Source organism: Crinia signifera, chromosome 7 (assembly GCF_055691185.1).
Source record: "Crinia signifera chromosome 7, ASM5569118v1, whole genome shotgun sequence".
Classification (NCBI taxonomy): Eukaryota; Metazoa; Chordata; class Amphibia; order Anura; family Myobatrachidae; genus Crinia; species Crinia signifera.
In genome coordinates, this window is record NC_139223.1 from 109246754 (window position 1) to 109263082 (window position 16329).

At 43.6% G+C, this 16329-nt stretch overlaps 1 protein-coding gene across 2 annotated transcripts in view; it reads left to right on the forward strand.

Moving 5' to 3' along the window:
• HSPBAP1 (HSPB1 associated protein 1) overlaps positions 1-16329 on the forward strand; it is a 112527-nt gene that overhangs the window by 64448 nt on the left and 31750 nt on the right. For both annotated transcript variants that reach the window (XM_083153612.1, XM_083153611.1), the window contains exons 4-5: positions 8131-8267; positions 10746-10917. In XM_083153612.1, the coding sequence (XP_083009738.1) occupies positions 8131-8267; positions 10746-10917 (309 nt within the window). The remainder of the gene's footprint in view (positions 1-8130; positions 8268-10745; positions 10918-16329) is intronic.

Below are 16329 nucleotides of genomic sequence, written 5' to 3' on the forward strand. Positions count from 1 at the left end.
TGGCGAAAAGGGTATGAAAGCTGCATCCAGTTAGTGTAACATCACCTTTAAAAGTCCACAGTTCAATGTGTGACAGGGAGATGGGATGATGGAATTATCCTCCAGACTAGACCAAAGCGGAATCCATATGGTACTTCCTCCAAATAGAATAATGGGGGTGGCGTTCCTCCCAGTTGGAATATCAGAAGTCAAGGACTCTTTGAAAAAGCTGCACTCAGCAGCGAAACGCGTTGGCCCAGGCACCCAGCCCACCCACCCACCCACCACGCTGCTATTCCAGCCATTACCAACCACCACCTGAAAGCTCTAACAGGAGACCCAGACCTACACTGACCATCAATATATCGACCGGAGTGAGGTATAAATCATCTGAAGGCAAGCCGCCTCTCTAACCACCCACCCGGGTCACTCAGTGGACCACCTACAAACACTTCTGATATTCCAACTGGGAGGAACGCCACTCCCATTATTCTATTTGCAGGAAGTACCATATGGATTCCGCTTTGGTCTAGTCTGGAGGATAATTCCATCATCCCATCTCCCTGTCACACATTGAACTGTGGACTTTTAAAGGTGATGTTACACTAACTGGATGCAGCTTTCATACCCTTTTCGCCATTTTTGCATAATACTGTGTATTATACTATACCTATTATTACATTTTATTTGTGCTAATTTTAGTGTGCTATTGTACGATTAAAGTGCTTTTTTACTTGACCTTGCTCTGTCATCAATCAAGCGCAATCTATACCCAGTGGCATCACTAAGTTTAGTATCGCCCAGTGTGGACTCCACGTTCAAAATGGGCATGTCCTCATTTGTGAAGCTATGCCTCCTTGCATATGACATTTGGGGGCCATGCAAGGAATACATACATGAAATATAACTGTTCATTATTACTAGTGTGTAGTAAATGTACCATTGTTGGATGGTTGCCTGGTGCTTCTGCTTCTAGTGAACAATAGTGAACAACAGTGGTGGACAAAATTGCGGACACTTTTTGAAATTTGAATGTTTTTCAACTTTGAATGCTTATAAAAACTGTTACCCTTCACTCGGTGTAATGATTCATATATCAAATGAAAGGAAATTCAATGCTGAATTCAGACACAAAACAACAGAGGTCAACTATTTGCATTAGAAGGGAAGTTATGCAGACAAAAAAGCGTAGATGCGTAAGATTCAAGAAGCGGATTGTAGTAACAGCTACTACCAGCCAATCGGAATTCTCATTCTAAGGACCAATGATCAGGGTTATGATGCAAGGACATGTTCAAAGGTGGTAAAGGTCAGTTTGGCTGTTCATCTTGCAAATATTGGTATATCTTATATATTACACATTTTTGTATGTACAGCCCAATAAAAACAAATGATCATAGCTTAGTTAACCTGATCACATTTATTGAATACTTTAATATTAACAAGATCTATAATTTGCGACTGGTATCATTTCTATAATGTCAGCTGATGCTCAATTATAGGGGGGGGGGGGGGGGGGGTAGGAAAAGAGTAAAACAAATTCTGCACTTCTTCCAAAGAAAAAAAGAAAACATCAGATTCAATTAAGTGAACAAGTCTTTATGCTGGGATAGATGTAGACAGCTGCTTAAACACTAGCCAAATACCCATTGCTGCCTTGAGATGAGCCAGAGGCTTGTTTGGGTGATGTTCTTGCATTCCAGCGTTGTTCTGAGAGGTTAGGGGCGGCCAGCCATGTCTGCGATATTTCCGTGATTAATTGGGCCATTTGCAACGTGCTTCAGATTGCGATTGCTCTGTTTATCTTCTGCAGCTGCACCAGTCAAGGTAATGATTCCATTATCCCACTCAATGAACACTATCCTGCATTTTAATATTTCTTACTTCATTATATCAAATTTAGCAGCAGCGATCAAACTGTTAACTAGTACACTGCCAGACGCCTGGTGGTGTGGCATCTGCCAGCAGAGGGTTTAAATCAGGTTCATCAGCCATTTCCCTCACTTTCCTGTACTGCTCAGATTCTGGGGATAACTGTGCCTTTGTGTGTGTACATTGTGTTATCTATCTCTAGCGGAAAATAAAATGCCTGGCAATTAGCATTCAGGACAAATTAGCATGTTCCAGACTGATTATGTGCATGACCTTGATTAATGCATGTAAGGTTTTTTTTATGTGATTTTTTTCTATTCCCTTTTTATTATATAAACTTCTTTCAGACATAGTTAAGTGCAGTTTTGTTGCTTTAAATTTTAGTAGCATGAATTAATGGTACTTATATGTTAGTTGGGCTATTTGCTTAGTTTTACACATCCCCTCTCTACGCTCGCCACACTTCGGGCTCGGTGGCTCACACTATATAAAATAGTCTCCATGCCAACATGGAAAGTGGGGGTATGAGCGTAATTACTATAGTGGGCGCCCAACTAACATATAAATACCGAATTAATCTTTTTAGCCATACTTTGGTCAATGTAAATTATATATATATATATATATATATATATATATATAAAACGTTTCATAACTGTTACCTCATACAATGCTTGACATGCTTAAATGACTGTATGTCCATCATACTGTCTGTCCCTTCTCTGTAACAGGTGGACATGTTGAGAGAATGGTGCTTTTATATAAATATTTGTCCACCATGATTCCTGTCGTTCCTCTGCAGCTGGCAGCCATGTTAAGAGGGTGTAGCTTCTCTGTTTCCATATGTCCGCTATGCTCTCTATCACTCCTCTGCAGCATATATGCTGACATGTTCAGAAGGTAGTGCTATAATTTTTTGATCTCTCCACAATGTTCTCAGTCACTCCTTTGTGGACGTAGGCCATGATATGATGGTGGTACTTTTCTGTCTCTTTATCACATACATACAACCTGTGTGGCAGCACTCCCTAGTGTTTACAACTTCAGAAAGATGTACAATTCATTAATAGCCAAGGTTTCAGATGTTTAGTACATCTTTTGTCAAGTCCTTGATAGTAGATGTAATAGCTACAGTATCTGAAACATTGGCTATTAATTAGGGATGCCAATCCCGGGGCATTTTTTCAATCCCGGGATTCGGGATTGAAAAATGCTCATTCCAGATGGCCTCCCTGATTAAAAAAAAAACCCTGTCCCCACCTCTCCCCCACCTCAATGAAAGGCAAGACTAATACCAAACCACTGCCCTGCACTGCACTTACATGGTAGTGACAGACAGTAGCAGGGCCATCTCCAGTGGGCAGGCGGCTGCGAAGAGCTGCAAAGCGGGCAGGCGTGTGACCAGTATGAAAGTCTGGTTATTTATTCAACGTAAAGTATACGCTATTATGCGAACTGGCTGCGCCATTGTTTGATGCTACTCAATGGTTAATAAGCAAATGTCCAGAAGTATGACATGAATGAGTAGATGAATAAAACAGCATTAAAGATTACACACTATATGGTAAACAATATTACAGTCATTACAGTTGAATGTCAGCATCCTTAATACAGATGTTTACGTTACAATGTGGTTTTGTATGTATGTGTATGTACAGGGCTGGGGGTGTGGCTGGACAGCAGCATATATGAACCTGGTGTCAGACATCTTGAATTCAGCTAACAAAAGGCCGTGCCGCATGGTTACAGGAAGGAATCCCTATCATACTGACCTTCCATACAAAGCTATTCTTCAGCAATTATATAATGATAAACTGGCTGCACATCTGTCCACAACATTACATCAAATTACCACTAACCAGCATTATACTATAATCACATCAAATTACCACTAACCAGCATTATACTATAATCACAATCCTGCATATAACTCTCATGTTCAGCAACCATGGCAAGCCTACAACATATATAATTTGAATATTGAGCTATAATGTATTCCTTAAATGATGCCCCGAACTGGCACTATACAATCCGGGCCTTGCTATACAATAATCCATTACATGGCTAGTGAACCATGTATTCACAACAGTAACCCTTTACTATGGAAATCGAAAGAATGTACTTTCCTTTCTGGATGCGAACATGTGCAAAACACACTATTACATTTACAGGATTTTATCTGCCAGTTATCTAGATATTCTAACTGGATACTATACTATGATACAAAGCTTTCCCACAATCAACCTAGGACGACACAGCCAAATGCCACTTCACAGACAACTGTAGCTTCAAGGCCCAAACACATGGCCGTACACAAAGGAATCCATTTATACTATAGTGAAAACACACGCAGCACATATACACAGGCCTGCAGCCTGCCCACATGGGAATAAAAGAAAGATAATATTCCTAGAATCATTGTGCTTTCCTAATGACCATTTTAAGAACATGCTGGGTTCAATCTATAACTAAAACAGCATGTAACCATCACCAAGACTTATCATTCCAAATACCAAGCTACATTTAGATCATGCCAATAATCTACAAACCGCTATTGCATATAACTATTGTGAAACTATATAAGGGTAATACAGTTACAATCCATCACACAGATCTTGTCTGCAACAGGCTTAAGAACTTGCTGCTTAGGCCTGGGCTTGAGCACATGGGAACACAGAAATCTAGGCCTCAGCCTGAACACATGGTACTGTGCTGAGTCTTAATAACCATTGTACAAACTTATTATATCTATAGAATCACTAGACAATTCATTTACCTACAAAGGCTAATTCTAGCAAAACACCAAGCTGCAACTCAGCTCACAGTCTGCACTTGCTGCAGAGTGTGTCCACCATAATTATCAGGCTAACATTAGCAAATTACCTTATCCCTGGCTAACCATTATTGAACCTAAATGACATCTTTCCTTTATCTCACATGCAGGGCAGCCGAGGGGGGGGGGGGGGGGGTACTAATTACCCGGGCCCAGGCTTGCTGCAGGGGCCCGGCAGGGGCCCTGGTCCGACCCTTCCTTTCCCCCCTCCATCCCTCCCAGGCAGAAGCAGCAGCACACACCTTCAGCATGTGCTGTGCTGATAGCAGGCTCAGCATGAGCGTCTCACTGACAGCATAATAGCTTATGCTGAGCCTGCTGTCAGCACAGCACATGCTGTAGGTGTGTGCTGCTGCTGAGTTAAGAGTTTTTAGAGTTTTATTTCATCCCTGTAAACAAATGAGAAAAAATGAATGAGTGCTGGACACACTGTTATATTTATGATTTTATATGGAAAAATATGTTAATACATATACATACATTTAATACATACAAACAATCAATAAAATTATAAAAAATATCTCATGAATTGGGATCCTTTAAGGTAGGTAAAAATATCTTTAGCCGATTGTGGCTACATTGCTGCAAGTCTGCCACAATCGCCTAAATATATTTTTACCTACCTTAAGGGATCCCAATTCATGATCCCACTCATTCATTCATTCATTTTTTCTCAGCCAATCAGTGTGTTCCTAAAAAAACTTTTCTAACCAGCAGCGCAATCCACTTCAAACCCCCCCCCCCCCCCACACACATATATTCATTCTGTTTTTTCATTGTAAATCACTTGATTTTGCAACTTGAAGTGTGCCTAATTTAATGTGGCGTCCGAAACATCTAAGGGTGTCACTAAGTAAAATGCTAATATGTTTTGGCCTTGGGCACTGGTAGAGTATATACTGTCAGGGCCGTCTTAACATTAGGAAGGGCCCCTGGGCAACCTAGTTCACTGGACCCCCCCAAAATTAGTTTGCCCAGGAGCCCACAGTCACCTCCCCAACCCTCACCTCTCTGGCTCCGTGCGGCAGCCAGTCAGCTTCCGGCGTAATGTCCCTTACACATAATTCCCCTCGTAGTGCCCCTTAAACATTGCCCATATTACTGCCCCTTACAGAATTCCCATACTGATTCCATATAAGAGGAGAGACCTCATTGCCATGTCCCTCTATCCCCACCACAAACACCCTGTCCCCCAACATACACCCCATAACCCTCTATCCCCACCACAAACACCCTGTTCCACCCACAGACCCCCTATAAAGCTTTACTCACATATACACCCTAGTCCCCCTGTTTGTGCCACATTCACTCCCTATTCCTCTACACCACTCCCAATTACACACCCTACTCTTTCACTGTCCCCAACATACCCATACCATCCAACACCAGGGTGGTGAGTCTGGACCTCTTTTAGGTTTGTTATACTGGAGCTCGAGCATGGTCCCCCTTCTGATGGCCACAACTTACCAGCACATTGGGAGCCGGGTGGGCGGGATGATGATGTTAGCTGCGGCGGCTGTGATGGCTGTCACGAGAGGGGAGCAGTGCCGCGGATCGCCCCTGCGCGCGACATCTGACAGTGGGGACCCCCCAGCTGTCCGCTGCCCAGGCGCTCCCAGTCCCTGCTGTAACAGTGCACTAGTGTGTGCTGCTGCGCCTGCTATTTAAGATTCACATATCCCGCTGGACCGCGCTAGCCAATAGGTGCTCGCGGTCCAGCAGCCACCAGTTGATTGGCTGCTGGACCGCAAGCGCCTATTGGCTGGCGGTCCAGAGGGAGACGTGAATTTTAAATAGCATAATGTCTCCCGCACACAGCGAGCCGCGGTGGGAGCTAGCGGGGGAGATGGAGCGGGCGAGCTGGCGGTGCTGGGACGGCTCCGGCGCCAGGATAGCTTCCATCGCCCGGAGCTGGTGCTCCACCGGCACCGCCCTCGCTACGCCTCTGCCGCCACCGCCCTGATCCCCCTGCCCGGATCCCCCAGCGAGGGTGAGCGGATTCCCGGACCCCGGCCACCATCTTTCCCATTGGGCTGGGCCGGGGGCCCCCGGGCAACTGCCCATCGTGCCCAATGGGAAAGACGGCACTGTATACTGTGTAATTCCTAATGCACAAACCTTTGCACATGTTGGATTTTTGTACTGTATTTCCATCAAACTGTCCAAATCATGTATGCCACATGCAGCTTAGTTTCCTGCTGTGCGTTGACCCCAAACATTTCTAATTTCAGTTGCTTGTCACCAGAGTTTCCTTAATGTATTTTACAGTCCATTTCATTATTAGCATCCATTCCTACCTCTCACTTTTTAATTAAAATAAGTGTGTGGACATGATCAGAGAGATCGAGGCTGCGGCATGGAACGTTATGTTATTGATACTGGATCTGGGCTGAATAACTCCATATAATTGAAATCTCTGCTTCTAAACATCGTCCACCTTGTTTCCAAAGACACGTCGTCCTGCTGTTGGTAGAAATCTTTATAACCAATGATTTTTTTTTGGGGGGGGGGGGGAGAGGATGAGTAACCTGTCCTGCTGAGGTATATTACAATTGGTTTTATATGGTTTGATCTTGAATCATATTAATGATAATATAAATAAGTATAGTTAAAACAAAAGTGTTGAATTTTTTTTTTAATAATCATAAGGTTTAGCAAATATTTAATCCAAAATGAATTGGACACTGTTTGCACACAGATGTTTGCACACTGTTATAAAATGTAATGATTGAAAGTGTAGGCCTATGCATTTCTTTTCTGGCACTGGAAAACAATTAGTGAATTTTTTCTGATGCTTTATAACTAAGTACTGTCCATATTGCCTAAGTGTATTATAGTAAAAAAGTTAATAGTCGATTTGTTACAATAATAAAATACAAATTAGGAGAAAAGAGATTAATTTCTATCCATTACGGACAATGTTATACTGAAGCAAGCTATAAATCTCCATCAATAATAATCATCAATGTATCCTCAGTTTGTAATGTTCACAATTATTGGTAAAAGTTCAGTTGACAAAATAATATATACAGTATATCAAGTGCACATCCCTGGGGAATGACTGGAAGCCAACTGAAAAAGTCCGAAATGAAGGATTGTTATATTTGATGTTTGATTGCTGTGTTTCAAATATATTTATAACTTTAGTGAAGAAAAGTTAAAATCCAAAATCAACAGTGTTCAGAAAAGCAAAAAAAGATCATTAAAGCAGAAGACAAATCATGGTAATGAGACCAAATACAAATGTCTCTACATTTACATACAAATAGGGTGGATTGTATTTGTATATATAACTTTAACACCCTCCAGGTACTAATGCTTCCATCATTATATTGATCTGCAGTGCATATCTTTCTGTTAGCTGATTATACATTGTAATGTGTTTATGACCATACATTATGTAGTGATCTCAGAATGAGAACCAGATCTGCTTACTTCTGTCATAGGATATATCATGGGCTGACTTTGGATTCCCTGGAAGAGATGGTCAGGAGAGCACCCTGTGGGTTGGAAGCCTTGGTGCCAACACCCCTTGTCATATTGATTCATACGGCTGTAATTTGGTGCTACAAGTGGAAGGCAGGTACTAAAGCTAGAATATAATCATATGAGTGGTATAATGGGGTTCTTGGATCTGGGTCAGAGGAACACATGGGGAGGGAATGTCCAGAGGCAAACATGGTGGGAGGTGTGTGTGTGTGTGTGTGTGGGGGGGGGGGGGGTTGTTCAGATGTACCCTTGAGTGAGATTGTATGTACACATGGTGTTAAGAGGCACAGTTGGGGAGGCAGTGGCCAGGGTCATTTATGGGGTGGGGGCAGATGAAAGGGGCCATAGGGAGATAAGAGGCAGAAGCACTCATGGGGGGAGGTCAGAGACATACATTGTGAGAGGCATTTTGCAGAGGTACAGTCAGGTCCATAAATATTGGGACATCGACACAATTTTCATATTTTGGGCTCTGTATGCCACCAAAATGGATTTGAAATGAATCAAACAAGATGTGCTTTAACTGCAGACTTTCAGCTTTCATTTGAGGGTATTTACATCCAAATCACGAGAACAGTCTAGGAATTACAAAGGTTTCTATATGTGCCTCCCACTTTTTAAGGGACCAAAAGTAATGGTACAATCGACTCAAAAGCTATTTCACGGACAGGTGTGGGCTATTGCCTCATTATTTCATTATCAATTAAGCAGGTAAAAGGTCTGGAGTTCCAGGTGTGACATTTGCACACCTGAAAATCGCATGGATGCCCATCAAAAAGCTCAGTGTGTATGCACATTTAAAGCAGTGGTCCCCTAACTTGTTTGAGTCCTGGAACCCTAGAGTATCATAATTTTTTCAAGGCACCCCAGGGCCAAAAGTATGTTACCAACAATTTCATAAAGATTGTTAAATGAAGTTGCGCTTATATGTCATCCTTCGGTCCAGTTATGTGATGAGGATAATTATTCACTTCAGTTAATCCACATATACTGTATTATACAGTAGTTTGAGGTCACAATTATTTATTTACAGTGTCTTATATAGCGAAGCATATTCCGTTGCACTTTAAAATTGGAAAATCACTGGTTTTCCTTATATAATAGTCCAAAAGTTATTTGAATTGGTCCTAGACCACCAACCCCGCGCACCCTTTGGAGCCACGGCACACAGTTTGGGAACCACTGCCTCAGACTCAACTTTAGTTAAAAGCATATGTTATTGTGGTATCTTTAACACTTTATTTTTGGCAGGAATAACACCTATGTGTGTGTGTGTGTGTGTGTGTGTGTGTGTGTATAGCTTGGGTTTCTGCTACCCAGATACTTATGTCAGTATCAACTTATGATGCAGCTATGTTGAACCCTGTACTTGTCCTATATTATCTTGAACTGTAAGTCACTTAGGTAAGATTATGAAGATGGGAGTTCTAGGGAAGGTGGGATGTTGCCCATAGCAACCAATTCAATTCTTATTTATTTAGCACCTTCTAGAATCTTGTTGCTATGGACAACATCCCATGTTCAATAGAACTCCCATTTTAGTAAATTTACCCCACTGTTTTCTTGTTTTGCTTAGCTGTTTATGCAGGGTTGCCGACTTTCTTATTCTCCTCTCCGGGAGAAGCCCGGAGAGGAGAGTTTCAGTAGCCGCTCAGGGGGCGGGGCTTAAGCGTGACATCACTAAGCCCCGCTCCCATACTGGTAAACCATCGAATTCAGGGATCTCCGTGGAGGGGGCGGGGCTAAAATGATGCGATTGTGGCATTTTAGCTCCGCCCCCTCCTCTGAGACCCGAGGATAGCGGCATTTTAATGCCGCGATCCGGGGGACAGCGGGGGTCCCCCCTGAATCCGGGAGGGTTGCCCACCCTTCCGGGGGGCCGGGAGGGGGACCCGATTTTCGGGAGACTTCCGGAAATTCCGGGAGGGTCGGCAACCCTGTGTTTATGTACTCCAACTATGCTACGCATTGTGTTGTTATATAATAAAGGATGATATTAGTAATGATAATGTGTGTCTGTGAGGTACATTTACTAAGATTGGATTTATTGTTTCTGCAGATTCTACTTCTTATTTATTTAGCACCTCCTAGATAGCTAGAATCTGATTGCATATACCCTGTATGTATATAGTAAATAATATGTGTGGCATTATGAATTAGCAGCATAAAGTAAAAATATGGTTTGGAAAATAAACTGGGGCACTATCATAGGGCCTAACATTTTATTACTTCTGTGGTTCAGTAAATTAAATAGGGCACTATTATGGGGCATAAAATAAACACCTGCTGTGGAAAGGTGTCCCTTTTTAGAAGCATTGGGAGAGGGGCCCATTCAAAATCAAGCTATTGTTTGTCCAGGAGTTGCTTTTCCTTCACTCCTTCCTTATGACTTGATCTGTTGATCCTCCCTTCTGAGTGTATTTAGAATTAAACACAAGTTTAAATAGTTCTATCTATGCTAGAATTTGAAATTTCTTATTATATAATGAAATTTACATACAGAAAATATCATATATAAACACTTCAAAGTATGTACAGTCATTTTATTTTATTTCATTATGTGTTTATTTAGGAAGAAATGGCACCTGTTCCCCCCTGAGGACACAGCATATCTGTATCCTACTCGGATCCCTTATGAGGAATCCAGTGTTTTCAGTAAAGTTAATGTGGTGAATCCTGACAGGAGCCGTTATCCTTTATTTTCTTCTGCCCATCCATATGTGATCACCTTACACCCGGGGCAGGTAAGAGGGGAAATGGGAAGAGGGGTTTGTGGTTAAATGCAATCTGTTTCACTCCATGCATATCACTCTAGATAGCAATCTCTAAAATGCAGCCATGAATTGTAATCTCTCTCAATATTTACTAAAATAACTTGTATGCAACTTAAGAAATGTAGTTCTATCAATGGAGATGGAGACATGTACACTGCCTCCTGATGGTGATACATTAGAATCACACACCTGTGCAAGAATAGCATTCACTTCTTTATTAACCATTATTTATATAAACCTGGCATATCACACAGCACTTTATAGAGAGAATTGGGCTCTATATTTCCTACTTCATATGCGCAAAGTGTGTATTTAAAAATAAATAAATGGTTCGCCTAAAAAAAAAAATTGCTTTGGGACCCCTCTACCATGATATGAGTGGTCCCTAGCCTGCATCTCTCTTCCTAATGAAGCTTCTGTATCGTAGTGCTGCAGGTATTGCTGTCTCGGGAGCATCATTTTGAACATACCTTATGAATGGTAATACCATCTTCTTAAATCTTTGAGTGCCAATGTGCAAAATATCTGCTAAAAAGGGTGTGGATCATTTGGTCACCATGAAATTAGGTCGACATGAGTTAGCTCGACAGTCAAAAGGTGGACATGGGTTTGTTTACATTTTATTACCCGAATGTTGACACAGTCGACATGGACACTGAAACGTAGCACCCTGTCCCCTCGCATAGCTCGCTGTGCTCGCCATGCTTTGGGCACGGTGCCTTGCTACACTCGGCACACTATTTTATTCTCCCACCACACCCTAGTGGATGGTAGGGCATGAAATACCGCCTGTCAGCACATGTCGGCTCAAAAAATATGTAAAAGACCCCCATGTCGACTTTTTGACTATCGATCTAACCCATGTTGACCTAATGACCCTGTCGACCTAGACTCGTGTCGACCTAGACTCATGTCAACCTAAATGCATGTCGACCTAATGGTGTCAACCTAATGACTGTCGATAAATCTGCTGGTGACCCAATGACCATATTCCGCTAAAAATGCCACCATTTCTGTGAGAGATGAGCAAAATATGCGTCTCTCCCATTTGTTATATAAATTTAAATAAAAAAGGTGTAAAAAATTATATTTCCTGTAAAAGGTAAACATTACAGGTCATTATGATGAATAAAAATGTTTGCTTGGCAATTTTCACACCAATTTTGACAAATTCACTCGACACTCAAAGGGTTAAGCACTGGATTATGTCATGTACTTAATAAATGTCCACTATATCAATTTAACTTTGCAAGCATCAGCTGGAGGACGACTTACAGTACTTTGTAAATCTCTTATGCTGTGTACACATGGGGTAATATGATTGCTGGGGATATATTGCTAGCAATATATCCCCAGCAATCATATTGCTCAGTGTCTCCTTTTCATCAGCGATGAAAAGGAGACACTGCTACGGGGCGGAGGGGGAGCGCAGCAGCAGCAGACGCTGCTGCTGTCACTTTGAGGGGAGGAGGGAGGGAGCAGCGGCACGGGGCTGGGGAGATCAACGCTGATCTCCCCGGCGCTGACCTCCCGGTACAGCGATCGCCGGGGAAAGCCGCTGGTCGCAGGAGCATGCTCCTGCGACCAGCGACCATTAGGCAGTGCACACGGGAGAGCGCAGCTGGCGACCATATTCCCAGCGATTTTACATGAAATTGCACCCGTGTGTACTCACCTTTACTGACTTGTATCCCTTATGAACCAGCATAAACATGAATACTATATGATTTGGGTATTTCCATTATTGTGATCTGTAAAGAAGTAACATATAGGGCTTAATTCACAATATTTAACTTTTTTTTTTTAAATATCAGATGTGTGCATAAATTCACTATAGAGATTTTATTGGATTTGGTCAAACACCATTGTCCTCTGATGGGAGAGTAGTCTTTTACATAGGGGTCTTCAGCAGTTATCTGTGAAGAGAGTTGAGGTACAGGACAGCAGTGTCGTTTGCTGGTCAGTGTGATGGTTTTTCATAGCAGTGATCACAACATGTCAGATGGGCCTGCTGGAATTGGCTTTGTGAGTTTGTCAGGGAGGATCTGCGCTCATTTGATGGTAATAAAGTTAAAGTGGCTTTTTGTTCCCACTGCATGGGAAGCAGCAGAATTGCTGATGAGATGATGAGAACAGGGATCTGGCATAGAAAGCTGTGCTTAAGTCTAGTCATATAATCTCATTGTGCTCGGGTACCTCAGAAAATTGGGACTAGCAGTATATACTTTCCATTAAACACAATAAAAGGAAGGCATAAATCTGCCCTTATTATGCAGTGATTTTCTTCTGGTGGTTTAACCCTCTACCTCCCAAGGCAGGCAGCAGGGTATTGTGGCTCTTGGTCTCAGCAGAAGGATAAGATGGTTAACACTTACAATCCAAGTCCCACCTGTTTTAAAGGTTTATTATTTTATTTCAAAAGCTCAGTGGTTTCCGGGGCTACTTTTGCAGAGAGTGAACCCTTCCCCTTAATTACTGGCATGGCTAAATCTGGTTACATTGTGTTAGTTCTTTTTATTACCGCTCGCTTATAAATAGCTGGGTAATGACTAACACCTTACATTGTTGTTTTATACCTCCCCCTCGGGATTGGTAGGACTGTCTGGTGCCAATGTACGCTCAGATGTGATGTATAATCCCGTTATGTAAAAGAACATGCTGTGTATAAGAGCAGTTCTGAGAATGAGTACTGTCGATTTCCAGTCTGATTACTCTTATTTCAGGTGAAAGAAAATTGTGTGCGTCACTATCTGATTTCCATTTCATGTAACATATGGGCCATTTCCACTAAGCTGTGCAGATATTGTCTGAAATGTAACGTAATGTAATAGTTGTTAAGTGCCCACTGAAATCTAGACCTGAGCCTAGATTACATAGTGAAAGGATAGAGTATGTCTAAATTCGATGTCAGGTGCGAGTGCATCCCTTGTCGTCTAATTGTAACACAAGCTCACGTTCCCATGTTACTTTAAAAGTCTCCTTAGGGATGGGGGTGTTCAGAAGCTATATTTACTCCAATAGGATTCATTGGATCCACAGCCTTGCTGGGATTGCATGTGATACATAATATCCTATCCAAAAGGACCACATACGATATCGCAGTTGATCCAACTGCCGGGTCACTTGCTGGGGTATCACATGTGATACCTCGCACAAGAGTATGGGGGGAGGGGGGGCTTTTGAAAACATTATCGTTCAGTGGTTGTTCTTGTTTAGGGAGAACTCCCCACTGGGCAAGATTTTTCCCTAACCACCCCCCCCCCTCTACTGCGTTTCTTGAGGCCTGGAACGAGCAGTGTTGCTGAGCACCAGCCACTGCCTGGCCCTGCCCCCAGCAACCCGGATGTGTGTGGCTGGATGCTAGGAAGGTCATTCCGAACAGAGCTGGGGGAAAGAGGCAGGGCCAGGCAGAAGGAGCCAGGAAGCTCAGTGCAGTGGCACTCCTGGGAATTTTCCAGGTTTGCCAGTCTGCGCACTGTAGCATAACCTGAAAAATTGCCACTGAAGGGGTTAAAGGCTTTTTCTCCTTCATCCAAGGGGACACTAAAGTCACTACGCTGGGGATAGAGTGATGCATTGGAGGAGTCTGCACTTTAAGAAATTGAAGTGTAGCATGGCTCCTCCCCCTCTATCCTCCCCTCAGACCTCAGTCTTAGTTAAGTGCCCGGAGGGGCTCTATAAAGTTTTATTTTTAGCGTGAAATGTATCAAAGCAGGCAGCCAGAGGACCCTGCTGGCTGCCTGCTCCATGGGATGCCCTCCGGTGGGGTCAGAGCGGCACTGCCTGCGGCACACGTGTCTGACCATGGCCACCAATGCATCGGCACTGGGGACCCGCCGCAGCCACCTGCAGCCAGCGTTATGGGTCCATGGCCGCATCACCCGCCGGAGGTACAGGGGCTAACCCATGAGTGACGGCTGGACCAGAGTGCGCGCTGGTCCAGCATGGAGGGCAGATGTCACGGAGCAACGGAAGGGGGCGGAGCTTCTTCCTTCTCCTGCACGGAGGCACCATTTTACAGCCCACGCTGCCTCTCCTGCTGATGCGCCTCAATGGAACCCCGAACAGGGCATCAGAGCGCTTCTCCTCTTCATCAGCCGGTTCACTGCGCTGGGTGAGTGAAAGGGTTTTCCGCTGGGATCCCCTTTGGAGTGATATCTTTTAGGGTGGGCTTAATTCGGGGAAGGCAGGCTCCTCTCCCCCTATTACTTCTTTCTCTCCCTCACTGCTACCTAATATTGTGTGTGTGACAGTCTGAGGTGCTGTGAGATTGTCAGTGTTAGCAAATGGCTGCAAAAAGTACTTCAAATGCATCTCAGAAACTACTTGTGTGCACCCAGTGCACTCAGTATTGCAAGTAAGGGGGTACGGCGTGGTACGGAGTACCTGTAAGAAATATGTTGCAGGTACGCAGTACCACTTCCCCCCTGACCCACTGTCAATGCTATTTTTATTTTAAGTCTAAATATAATGCATCTGCAGCCTGCCCACCCAGCATTATGATTGGTGCTGTATGCAGCTACCGGCTACTGCTGATTTAGCCTGTCACACTGACAGGCATCAGCGGCGCCAACAACATGAAGAGCAAGCTCCACAATTGTAAGCACAAGCTGCCCGGCTCTCCACCAAGCAAGAGCCAACACCCCCCCAGTCATTCCCTGTCTCCTGATGTCACGCCACTATTGTCATTTAGTCACTCCTCTAGCTTTGTTGGACCACGCCCCCTCATGACACATGGCCACGCCCATTTTTGGTGGAGGCTATCAGTACCACCAAGAAAAAAATTCTACTTGCACCACTGAGTGCACTCAACAGTTTACTCAGCACATTAAGAGTGTAACCCTGTGCAAAGATTGCTATGAGAGGGATGAAGCAGACAAGACCCCGTCTCCCCTCCTCCACTAGTGTTTTATCCACTTTGGCAGCAGAAATGGCTGCTTCCCACAGGGACAGGGAGGTTTTACACTCCCATCTAGCTTCTATTTGTTCAGCTGAGTCTTCATGGGCCAGGGACCTTATTAGATCAGTGGATTCACTGGTAAGGGCTACAACCACTCACCCTATAAGTACTCCTCCTCCACCTCTAAAAAGGAGTATTCCCTTGCTATTAAGGGGGGATTCCTCTGGGGACGAACACGATGAACCCTTGGGGGATGTGTATGTGCAGGATGATCCCCTCCCTCAGGCTTATGGTGGGGATGACGAGCTCCTAGAAGGACCTCAAGGCCTAGAGGCCTTTATACAGGCTGTTAAGTTCACCTTGAATGTAACAGAACCGGAACCGCCGGCTTTTGTCCCTATTTTTGGCCGCCCCCCCCCCCTAAGTGCTTCCCTGAATCTGTTAGACAAACCTTGAATTAATGTTTGGAAATCTCCATAGAA